Below are 12,655 nucleotides of genomic sequence, written 5' to 3' on the forward strand. Positions count from 1 at the left end.
ATAATTATGCACAGTAATAGTCACCTGCACACACAGATATCCCCCTAAAACAGCTAAAACTAAAAACAAACTAAAAACTACTTCCAAAAACATTCAGCTTTGATATTAATGAGTTTTTTGGGTTCATTGAGAACATGCTTGTTGTTCAATAATAACATTATTCCTCAAAAATACAACTTGCCTAATAATTCTGCACTCCCTGTATAGGCTGTGTATATTTGTTCATGAAGCCTCAAAATCAGAAGAGTAGAAAACATAAAACAGTGATTTTCAAATGCTGCTAAAAGTCATAACTAAAATGTGCCAGTTTCACTTATCATGTGACCGAGTTCTTGCAGGTCGTAGCTGTTTTTCAAGAGTCTCCTAGTTTTTGCTCTCCTTTCAGTATCCTTGAGCAAACTCAAATCCAGGCTTGATCTTTCGGATTAACCTTTTAAATCAGAGGTTTCTCAGGCAAAGGGGTAGCTTTAAGTAGGAAGGAGGTCCCTATAATTAAACATCTAAACATCCTTTTGTACATTCTGTCCTTCATTCCTTGGTGCAGCATGAGCGCTAACTTTTGTTGTTTAGAAAGAGAAATTTGTAGCTCTGGAAAAACGTTTGCCACGTGTGTGTGTTTCTTTGTTCCTGTCTTCTATTAACACCTTGCTATGCATGATAATAACCAAACAGCACAGCATCGAGTTCTCTGTGCTGTGTACACAATTATAGATCATATGGAGATTAAAAAGCCAAAGTGCATGTTTCAGTTAAAGGGTACATTGAACTAAAGACATTTCACTTTAGTGTCTTTGCCCACCTTCTCTCTTAGTTAGCCATAGAGTTAGTAAGTCCACAGAAAATTGGCTATGACTAAATGAAACCTAAATATCTTCAGTCATATAATTTCTAATCTGTTTTTGACCAGAAAGCGAGAATAAAATAAGGAACAGTAAAAATGTATCTCATCTTTCAATGCTACCTCCTCTTCCACCAGATCTGCCACCAGTTTCTCTGTTCTCAACGACCCACTTTACTCTGTCCCAGTTTGGTCTCATCGCCTCGTCCAGCCCTGCTTTTTACTCTAGTCTTTACTTGCTTAGATTATTTTGCCACAGCAGTAATTCTCTGCTCGACTCAGCAGAATCAAAGGTTCCCTTCCCTCCCTGTTTTCCATGCCTCCCATCACATTCCCCTTCTCCTCCCCAGCTCAGTATCCCATCCCAAATTCTGGATTGGTAATCTATTAGTAAATTAACTGAAATAACTGAACTAAAATGTATGTATTAGCTATCATGAAAGCACAAGCGGGTATCTGTGACAGATGAACCAATTTCAGGAGTAAAGCTTTTTATTGTGTTGTCAACTTGCTTTCTATGAATTTTGGTTGAATAAAATGCTGAAAAAATATTATGAAGTGATACATTTTAAATACTCCGAATGTTTTGTAGGTAACTGTGATTTATTTATTTACTGTTTTATATTAGGATCTTGCAAAAACCTTGCATTTCCTCAGGGGTTTTTATTACATTAGTTTATTGCATTTACCCCAAAGAGGGTTAGCACATTTTACATGACATTAGATGGACCAGTCCACTGGGAGATGATATTTTGATGTTAAAACAGATCTGAAAACACACTATTTGCTGACAGCAGGTGTTGAGAAAAGAGACAAAAGAGCCATATTGGATATCCACCTTTTTAACTGCAAGGGCGAAACCCACTGCCTGTGACTATGCACTCAGTAGTTTTTCTACTGAGACACTGCTAGCTCAAATTCACTGTTAAAGAGTAATATACCAGCTAAGTTGAAACATCAGATTTTAATATAGCCTGATGCACCAGGAGAATAGATTGATTTATGCTGAAAGGTCTCGAAAAAGCATCTTCAGGCACTTCTTTGGCTTGCCTGTTTTTTAAGGGAAGCACTCAGGATCGATGCACACTGACTGTTTGAATATCTGCAGTGGCAATTTATTACTCCTGTAGCTCCCCTGTGGTTCCACCTATACCTCAGTGGCTGATGCAACAGGCAGCACTGCAGAGAACCTTTTAGACTTCATCTGCCACAATCACTCTTGAAGTTTGCTTTCGAGCATTAGCTGAACTTTTCTAACAACTGCAAATGAAGTATAAAGACAGTTTCACACTTTTTTATTGTGTTGCATGATTAGGAAAGCATTGTGATGAGTCTAGAGTATAGTGGCTTCACAGAAACCAGTTCATTGGCCAAGGCTTCAAACTGCCATCCAGTCGAGTATCCAGACATTTACTACATCCAGGTTTAGCTACCAATGTCCTTTCTACACCCTGGCGGGTGTAGAAAGGAGTACTGAGACGGAGAGCCGTAAGCCGCTGCAACAGTGTGCGCCGCCATCTTTAGGTAACACTCTGCCTGTTGCCTTCTTATTAAATCATTTTTTAAAATAATTTTTAAAAATATTTTTTCAACTAGGGGCGATCGTGGCTCAGATTTGGGAGTTCGTCTTGTAATTGGAAGGTTGATGGTTCGAGCCCTGGCTCTGACAGTTTCGGTCGTTGTGTCCTTGGGCAGGACACTTCACCCGTTGCCTACTGGTGGTGGTCAGAGGGCCCGGTGGCGCCAGTGTCCGGCAGCCTCGCCTCTGTCAGTGCGCCCCAGGGTGGCTGTGGCTACAATGTAGCTGCCATCACCAGTGTGTGAACATGTGTGTGAATGGGTGGATGATTGTGTATAGTGTAAAGCACTTTGGGGTCCTCAGGACCAAGTAAAGCGCTTTACAAATACAGACCATTACCATTTTACCATTTACTAGGGATGACATGGGCCGCGAGAATGAGACACAGGCATTAGAGCCTCTTAATGCGTGTTGTGTTTGGTTTTACACCGGTGTGGAATTACCAAAAATAGAGAAGGGACAATCTAACATGTGAAACAGGAAAATACCGCCGTGTAATCCATTTATTTCAACAAAGTAACTGTATTCTGAATACCACCCTTTTAAATGGTAACTGTAACAGCAACTGTACAGTTACTCATATTTTGTATTTTAAATACGTAGCAGCGGTACATGTACTCCGTTACTCCCCAACACTGGTTGTATTGACTCGTAGATGAAAATCCGATGGTGTTTTTCCAGGTTCAGTTTTGACACAATCCCATACACCACCTGCTGGAATGAAGCACCGATAGAGCCTCCACCATGTTTTACAGATGGCTATAAACAGTAATATACAATATAAAGCACCTTGAAGAAAACGTTGTCAATACTCAAAACTTTCAAATGGAGATACATCGCTACATCAGACTTCACCCCGTTCTTGTGTAATGTGTCCTTGCTTAAGATTTTTCCTTCTTCTCTCTGATGGGTTTAAACATACAGAGTAGATGGTCTGCGGTGCAGGTTTGTTTCTCATGCCCTGGGCCAAAAAGCAACTATCACTCCTGAGAGAGGAGGTTATATCACTGTGATTGCAGTGATAGTGGTGCGATGGAGATGCACTTTACAGAGTTTCCATTAACCATCTTCCACTGCCAACAGCAGAAAAAGCTGAAGGACCCCTCCACCCCACTACACTACCCCAAACATTACCCCACTCGCTTCACTCTCTTCAGCCTCCACACCCATATAAAATGAGTAATGTGTGCAACACGCGCAGCCAGTAGAAGAATATATTCTCTCCCCAGCCTGGATGGCAGTGATGAATGTGTGGGACAAAGTTGCTGCACAGTCACCCCGGCAGCTCCACATGCCCAAGAGAGTACAGAGAGCCAGAGATAGTAAGAACAGGGCAGAGAGAGGAGTACTTGAAGCACTTTGATTTCTTTAATTCTAAGTGCATTCCAAGCTGACAGGATTGGGACATGGTGCCCCAAGACCACCTCTCCTTCTCCAGTCATAAAACACAGCTCTAAATCTATGGGCTTCTCTCTGTTGGATAAAAGTGCCCTGAGTGCATTCACTCACCTCCTCCTTCTCTCAGACTTCTGACTCCACTGGTGCAATACACCAGAAGAGATGGGTAGTACCGGTTTGTCTGTTAGTTTGATGGAGAGCCAACAAATAGTTTTGCCTGAGCCCACAGAGGCCTGAAGCGACCATCAGATGCCTATCAGTTAGAGCCTATGACAGTGGCAGTTGTTTTTTCCGCAGCTGCCTCTTCAAGGTTGTTTCCACCACCCACACTGTTCCACTGGGCCTCTACTAGTGTGGAGCTGAGTGATAAACAGGAACACACTAACACCACACAGCCATCATGGCCCTGTAATTAACAGGCCTGCTTTTATGCATAGTAAGTCCAAGGTTGGTTTTGGGTGTCAGCGCCAGTTCCTTCTGAGAGTTTTGATGCAGAGACATTAGCAAATCTAAGGTACAAATTCACAGCAGAGATTAATAACCTCTCTCCGTGGGCTGCTCTCCACTGCTTCACTTCATTGTTTTCTATGCAGAGGAGTGGAGTGATACACTCCTCCTGCTCCATGCCCACCTGCCCGCCTGCCTACATTTGTAGCAAGCTTACTGGCATGCCTCATACATACAGCCGTGTGCTTTCCACACAGCTTACAGGAATTGAAGAACAGACCAGTAAGTGACCAGTTTTAGCTGCCGCTGACATCTTTGTTTTTAGCCAAATCGGATAGACTCATCCACACTAACTGGTCTGTTTAGATGGTTGTGATGACAATGGAAAGAAAATTAAGAATACTGAAATGTGAAACATTAGGATTTAAAACATTTCACTCATTCAGATGACACAGAGTGGTTAATAGTTCTATAAATGTTAACCCTTTTTAGTCTATACTTTGTAAGTAAAACCTGAGCCAATTTGAAAGAGCCAAAAAGTCATGAGCAGACAATCTCCATAAAAAATGTCTCGTGCTAGAATAACCTTATTCATCCTGGCTCAAATGATCACAGGTGATCACAGGCCTTGCACTGGAAAGCCTCAGTGAACCTAAGGTGATTTGACAGGACATAAAACTATCAGTAAATTGTCCAGGGGTGGTTGTGTTGTTTAGGTTCTTCAGCATGTAACACATAACACAATATTGTGTTAACTAATCATCATTTAATTATCATCAAGAATAAAAAAGAAGCAGGCTAACTTTCTATAAGTTAAAATAATACAAAAACATATATATGCTCTCTCAAACAGAAGCTTTTACTAAGATGTTTGGAAGTATATAAAGGCTTCTATCTGTCAGTATATGCAGAATCATTACTTTCAGATGTTTAGTTGGTCACCTCTACTCCCAGTTCAGTATTTTCCTCAGTAGCTGCTTTCATCGAAATGACATCTGGGAGAGTTTGCAGCAGTCTAGTCAGCAGGGCCATTGATAATGTGTTCGTTCGGCTGTTGGACACTGAGAACTGTTATAGTGCAGCAGATGCTGGGCAATGTGAGGACAGCACTGATAACTCCATTCTAGAGTTTTTGCCCTTGGGTTAATAGAAGTGATGTGTCCACTAACGCTTTCCTGTGTCAGTGGCAGCAGAGTGCTCCCAGAGTACTCTCAGATATTTTCTTGTTAAAATATGCTGAGGTCCAGACGAAGAAGCTGCTGCTGAGCGATTTATTGCAGACCTTGCTTTTTCTGACTGGTTGCATCTCATTCCATCTTCTTTTATGCAAAGGACCCGCTCTTAATTTATAATGACCACCTACACATGTACTAATCATGCTGCTTAATCACAGCTGGGCAGCTTCATAAACACGGTATTCATCTGGCCTGATTGCCATGCTGCCTGTGCATTATATAAAGAACAAAAGGAGGAGGTGGGAGAGCAGACAGATATAGAGATTACTGGGTAAAAGCCAGCAGGTGTGCTCGAGAATGTCAAACCATATCTCCAGCACAACACTCCTCAAATGTCCACTTTAAAATGGGCTGGTACTTAAATGGAAGGGTCCTACTAAAGAAGAGAAAGGTCAAACTAATGTCCCCGCTGTACACACTATAATAGTTTTTAGAACTTGCATATTGATTGTATGATCTAAACTGAATATTACACAACTGCAAAAGGTTTTCACAGGACTCTGTGCATGTGGAAAACTAAGGACACTGTTGCTGCGTCTGCAGGAATGAAGCTAACACATCTATAAACACAAAGGTTTGCTGGTCAGGAGCATTCGGGTGTGTGTTAGCCCAGGAAATTCAGCCCAAGCCAGAGGTCAAAGGTCAGAGTAATTGCAAAAACAGGTTTGCAGTAATGAACTGCTTCTGGAATAATGTTCGGAGGACAGGTGAGGAGGGGGGATGTTTGGCTACAACGCACGATTTTCCATCACAAAGTATTCTTGAGAAAAGGAAATCTGCCCCACAGCTACAGCTCGGCTAAAATTGGGTCATGAAACAGCAGAATGAGCACAACAACAAATCTACAAGGGAGTTACACAGAGGCTAGCTAGCCTAGCCAGTGTACAATGCTGTTATAGAGATAGTCTAAGAGCTTGCAAAGAAAAGCGTCTGGACTTCTTTAAGTTACTTGAAGACGTTTCACCTCTCATCCGAGAAGCTTCTTCAGTTCTAAGGTCAAATGGTGGAGAGTCCCAGATATAAACCTAGTGGGAGTTTCCCCCCACAGAGGGACAAAAGGACCCCCTGATGATCCTTTAGCCATGTCCTTGAATGTATCCAGAAAGACACTGGGGCCAGACCACTTTTACATCTGAAAACTATTTTATCAAAATGCAGGAGGCAGAAAATAGGGATGCAGTCTGCAGCATGGATATGGATATTACTTATATTTTTATTGCACAAAAGGGCGAGGGCATGATGGTGAAGTGCAAACTGCATCCAGGACGGAAACAACTGCATTATGCTGCAAACACATCTTTGGCTCACTGAGAGAGTAAAAGGATTTATTATTGTCGGTGAAGGTTCTCAGTCATCCAGGTCATCGTAGTCAAAGGAGCTTGCAAAGAAAAGCGTCTGGACTTCTTTAAGTTGCTTGAAGACGTTTCACCTCTCATCCGAGAAGTTTCTTCAGTTCTAAGGTCAAATGGTGGAGAGTCCCAGATATAAACCTAGTGGGAGTTTCCCCCCACAGAGGGAGAAAAGGACCACCTGATGATCCTCTAATCACCTGAGCCAAGGTGGGAAACTGGGTGTGGGTCCCAATCAGCCAGAGTTTCGGGTGGGCTCATTGTGAAACCTGGCCCCACCTTATCATGCGATTTCCTGAGGTCAGATGGCCCAGGATGTGAGTGGGTGTTAAGGCGTCTGGGAAGGATCTCAAAACTGGATTATAGATGGCAGAGAGTTGGTGTCGTAAACCCCGCCTCTGTTCAAAGATGGTCGCTCACAGTGGACATAGAAGCTTCTTTCACTCCTCTTTCAAACCATCTGTCCTCTCTGTCCAAAATGTGAACGTTGGCATCCTCAAAGAGTGACCTTTGACCTTTAGATGCAGATGGACTGCTGAGTCTTGTCCTGTGGAGGTGGCTCTTCTGTGTTGTGCCATGCGCTTGTGAAGTGGCTGTTTGGTCTCTCCGATGTAGAGGTCTGAGCATTCCTCGCTGCACTGTACAGCAAACACCACATTGTTAAGTCTGTGTTTTGGCGTTTTGTCTTTGTGATGAACCAGTTTTTGTCTGAGCGTGTTGCTGGGTCTGAAATGCACCGGGATGTCGTGCTTGGAGAAAACTCCTGAGTTTCTCTGATACACCGGCTACATAGGGGATGACAATGTTGTTGCGTCTGTCCTTCTTATCCTCCCTCGCTGGTGTCTGGTCTTCTTTTCTGTGCCTCTTTGCTGACTTTAAGAACGCCCATTTAGGATAGCCGCACGTTTTGAGTGCTTCCTTTACATGTGTGTGTTCCTTCTTTTTCCCTTCAGGCTTAGAGGGAACATGTTCTGCCCGGTGGTGTAGGGTCCTAATTACTCCAAGTTTGTGTTCCAAAGGGTGATGGGAGTCAAAGAGGAGGTACTGGTCCGTGTGTGTGGGCTTCCGGTAAACTTCGATGTTGAGGTTGCCGTTCTCTTCAATGTGCACGGCGCAGTCCAGGAAAGGCAAACAGTCGTCCTTTGTGTCTTCCCTGGTGAACTTGATGTTTTTATCCACAGCGTTAATGTGCGCGGTGAAGGAATCCACTTCTTGTGTCTTGATTTTAACCCAGGTGTCGTCTACATATCTGTACCAGTGGCTGGGTACTCTTCCTTTGAAAGAGTCAAGAGCCTTCCTTTCCACTTCCTCCATGTAAAGGTTGGCTACAATAGGTGACACGGGGGAGTCCATGGCACAGCCATGTTTTTGTCTGTAAAAGCCTTCGTTGTATTTGAAGTATGTGGTGGTGAGGCAGAGGTCTAACAGTGTGCAGGTCTGATCGGGGGTGAAGTTGGTCCTGTCCTCCAAGGAGCTGTCAGGCGATTAGAGGATCATCAGGGGTAGTGATGGGTCGTTCGCGAACGAAATGGCTCTTAGAGCCGACTCTTTGACGTGAACGACGCGAGCCGGCTCCTTATCGCGAGCTGTCACGTGGGTTGTATTTTTTTTTTCTTCTCTCACCCTCTCTCTCGCACTTTTTTCCCGCTTCACTCCGCACGCCAGCCTTGTGCTTTACGCTGGGCAGAGGGGGGAGGGGCAGTAGTTACACTCAGTAGCACAAAGCACATACAAACTTCAAATCAAGTACGAACTCTGAAGCATGTACAAACTCCAAAACACGTACAAACTCCAAAACACGTACAAACTCCAAAACACGTACAAACTCCAAAACACGTACAAACTCCAAAACACGTACAAACTCCAAAACACGTAAAAACTGAAAACACGTACAAAACACAACAGAAGTGCTCCAGGATGCTAGGCGCAGTGTTGAGCTTTTGTTACCTAGTGGCTACACAAGCCAGCAAGTACCAACGACCGGATTTGGTGTGTGGTAGTAACAGGTAAATGAACTTTTTTTTTTTTAATTATTTGAATATATATGAGTGCCTGTGTATAAATACACAAACAATGCACACATGCTTTCAATTGTGTAATTTAAGTGATCTAGTAGCTCTGCTTTGGAGGTTCAGTTCATGCTAGAAATGTGTTTTGGAGTTTGTACGTGTTTTGTCTCTAGGGGCCACCGCATATATTTATATATAAACATATATAAATAAAACCACTTTTTTTTACGTTAGTAATTCCTTTTGTGCATAATTTTATATTATTGTTAATAATAAATTAATTAAAGCAACAAAACAACCCAAAGAGCCGGTTCGGAGCCGAAAGAGCCGGCTCTTTTTAGTGAGCCGAACCGAAAGAGCCGGATCTCTAAAAAGAGCCGGAAAGCCCATCACTAATCAGGGGGTCCTTTTGTCCCTCTGTGGGGGGAAACTCCCACTAGGTTTATATCTGGGACTCTCCACCATTTGACCTTAGAACTGAAGAAACTTCTCGGATGAGAGGTGAAACGTCTTCAAGCAACTTAAAGAAGTCCAGACGCTTTTCTTTGCAAGCTGCTTTGACTACGATGACCTGGATGACTGAGAACCTTCACAGACATGTTATAGAGCTAGTTTATCACTTTAAAATGACAACACTGCACTAAAACTCTTCTTATCAATAGTTAAACAATTTACAGTGGTCATATGTTCATTACAGTGGATGCACAGATGTTAATGCACAATAATCATATAGGATGCTGTGCATTAAAACCCACCTCAGCCAATCTGTCATCAGTTCAACACTTCCAGTGGCATTTATCCACAGATGTGGTTATTTTGACAAATGGAATTAGGTACAAAATAAACAGCAGTTGTTAAAGTCCAGACCTCAACTCAATACTGTGGCAGGACCTGCTGAATCACAGTATGGAACAGAACTGCACAGAGCCACGTGAAAACTTTAACACAACGTACATGTTTGCTTCCTGCCAACAGTAACCAGCAATTCTTACCACAGAGAAATGACTCTCAGACAGTGTTCAATGAAACCAAAGTGAATTATGTAGTAACTGTAAAAGTTATCGACATAACTGTGTTGTCGTCATAGAGCAGTCACACTATATTGATGTATTTGCTTTGTGATATAAAAGCTACCAGATGAATTTCCAGTCAAATGCACAATTTGTTGTCATATTTTCTACTGAAATGTAAAAAATAACATTGAATATCCAGTTTAGTGAACAGAAAGGTGCCATGCTACACAACGTGAGCAGTAGTGCTTGCTACTACAAGAGTCAGTCAGTCTATTACACCAAATTCATACCATGCATTTATCTGTGCCTACTGGGTAAATGCACAAGTTCAGAACTTTGTCCAAGGATACTTTGACACATGAACTGGAGGAGCCACGGATCTTATTTTGAGGAATGACCTTTTACACTTTACAGCATTCTGCTAACCATACACACAATAATCTGTGTATTGTATAGTATGGTAACACTATAGTCATTACCCTCATAATCTTTCAGCCCCTGAAACAGGGAAGTTTGAGTTTTTTAAATTGTTATTTCAAAAAGCAGAGCCTTGTGATTCAAACGATGTAAACCACTTTCAGTTTGAAAGTTTCACATTAAGTGAAATATAAGAACCCAACAGTGGATCATGACACTGTCAATATGGGGCCCCGCAATTAAAACATAGTGGTTGCCTTAAGGTCTTTAAAGCATCTGATGCTTTGATGTAATCTCTTTCCACTAATGACAAACAAATGTGCACTTCACTGAAGTGCCACACAGTCGGCCTGGAGCCCTTTATGGTCTGGGAAGTTAGAGAAACGTTGTCATCTTTGCATACATTTGATTTGTGCTTCCTGTTCTCCTAAAACACATTAAAATAGTATATGTTATATGTTAACATACTGTCTTTAGAACAGATCATAAAACAAAAGCGAAACACTGAATATTAGCTCAGATTATTTGTTTATCTAGTCTGTTTAGTTGTTTTAGTAACCTCAGTAAAACATTATTGTGCGCTTCCTGATTTTTGTAGGTTCAGGTGCCAATATAGCACTGAAAACACTTTTAGTGTATTTGTTTAAAAGTTGTAAACAAAATAAAATGTAATCACATTCTGCATGAAAACGAGTTCCTGATTTTAAAAAAATCATTGGGTTCAATTAAAAAAGACATTTTTGTTGTATTTTCTTATCTACAGATATCCACGATGAGAACGGGTTAAAGCCAGTCATGGTTTACATCCACGGAGGATCCTACATGGAGGGAACTGGCAACATGATTGATGGCAGCATCCTGGCCAGCTATGGAAATGTCATCGTCATCACAATCAATTACCGGCTCGGAGTTCTCGGTGAGTCCGCCGCTTTAATTGTGGTGTTTTAACTGGTTTGGAGAAGTGCTGATTGTGGCATAAGTGGTTCATTGATTTATTGATTGATTTGACTGTTTGGCTTCCCCTCTTTCATTAACTGGCTCGCTGTTACATTCAGGGAGCGGGACATTAGAAATGTTCTTCTTTGATCACATATTTATCTTTGAAACTTTTCCTTAAAAATTGATTTGCAGCTGAAATTCATACGTACACAGATATACTTGATACACTATTCCCACTCATCATCGTGGAGTTTTCAAGCTGCAGTTTCTTTTTCCTGTTCTCCAATCCTCCATGTTGCCAGGTTAGGACGTGGTTTGCATTTTTGTCTGTATTCATCTGTTTAAAATACCTTTATATCAGTGCAGCCCACATTTCTTATTAGGACAATAACCCTTTTCTTTTTGAGATGAACTATGAAGAGACGTGTTTCTCTGAAAGTATTTTATCAAATTGTAACAACATTCTTTAATTTGGCATGAAAAAACCCTTTAACCTAGCTATCCCAGGTTGTCAGAAGAAAATGTACAAATGAAGACAGATACGCTTTTCCAGGGTCAGATTTCGAGTCAAAGCTGCACTTTTTGTCATTATAGTAATTATTTAAGTCATGATGCAAATGGACAAAGATTTGGGTGCTAAGGCTTGTGTTTGGTGGACCAACTGTGTCAAGATCAAAACAGCTTGCTGACTTGATAATCTTGCTAATGATGAGGTAGGCATAAAGGCACTATGATTTTTCCTTTAGAAAACAACGATGCATGTATATTAAGATGTATGTTGACTTTGTGAATGAGTCTAAAATCATTGGTTTCTCTGATAAACTTTATTACTTGCTTCATTTTTCCTGATGGCAGCGTGCAACCATTCTGCAGGGATGTACAGTGGTCCCTCGCTATAACGCAGTTCACCTTTCGCGGCCTCGCTGTTTGGCTGATTTTTTTGTGCAATTTTTTTGATATTTTTTTATTTTATTTTTTTGTGCAGCGCATTCTGTTCTGAGTCCTGATTGGCCAAACAGACACAACAATGTCGACGAAACGTCGTCACCTGCGGGCGCCTTTGGTTTCGTTCTATGATACTGGACTTATTTTTCTACGAAGGTTTGAACTTCGAGAGTTTAAACAAGAGAGAAAAGTGTGAAAATGTGCATGCCTGTCTGAGAAAAGTGTGTAAAGTGTGTAGTGAGGGGGTTTTACAGCCTTAAAACATCTATAATAATTGTAAAAAATAAAGCTGGCTACTTCGGGGATTTCAGCTATCGTGGGTTATTTTTAGAACGTAAGTCCTGCGATAAACGAGGGAGCGCTGTAATTCTAAAACCGAGATGGATAAAAGCACTGAAGCCTTGTAACAGTTGTACTAACTTACAGTTACCAGTTTGAATAAGTAGTCCATATTTCCTGTATAGTGTCTTTACAGCATGCATAATA

At 41.6% G+C, this 12,655-nt stretch overlaps 1 protein-coding gene across 2 annotated transcripts in view; it reads left to right on the plus strand.

The window, feature by feature from the left end:
- nlgn4xa (neuroligin 4 X-linked a) overlaps nucleotides 1-12,655 on the plus strand; it is a 110,568-nt gene that overhangs the window by 34,107 nt on the left and 63,806 nt on the right. For both annotated transcript variants that reach the window (XM_085264056.1, XM_085264057.1), the window contains one exon: nucleotides 11,049-11,201. In XM_085264056.1, coding sequence (XP_085120182.1) covers nucleotides 11,049-11,201 — 153 coding nt within the window. The remainder of the gene's footprint in view (nucleotides 1-11,048; nucleotides 11,202-12,655) is intronic.

This window comes from Mchenga conophoros, linkage group LG23 (genome assembly GCF_057382185.1).
Source record: "Mchenga conophoros isolate Kocher_MC1m ecotype Shallow Benthic linkage group LG23, M_conophoros_male_GT1.1, whole genome shotgun sequence".
NCBI lineage: Eukaryota > Metazoa > Chordata > Actinopteri > Cichliformes > Cichlidae > Mchenga > Mchenga conophoros.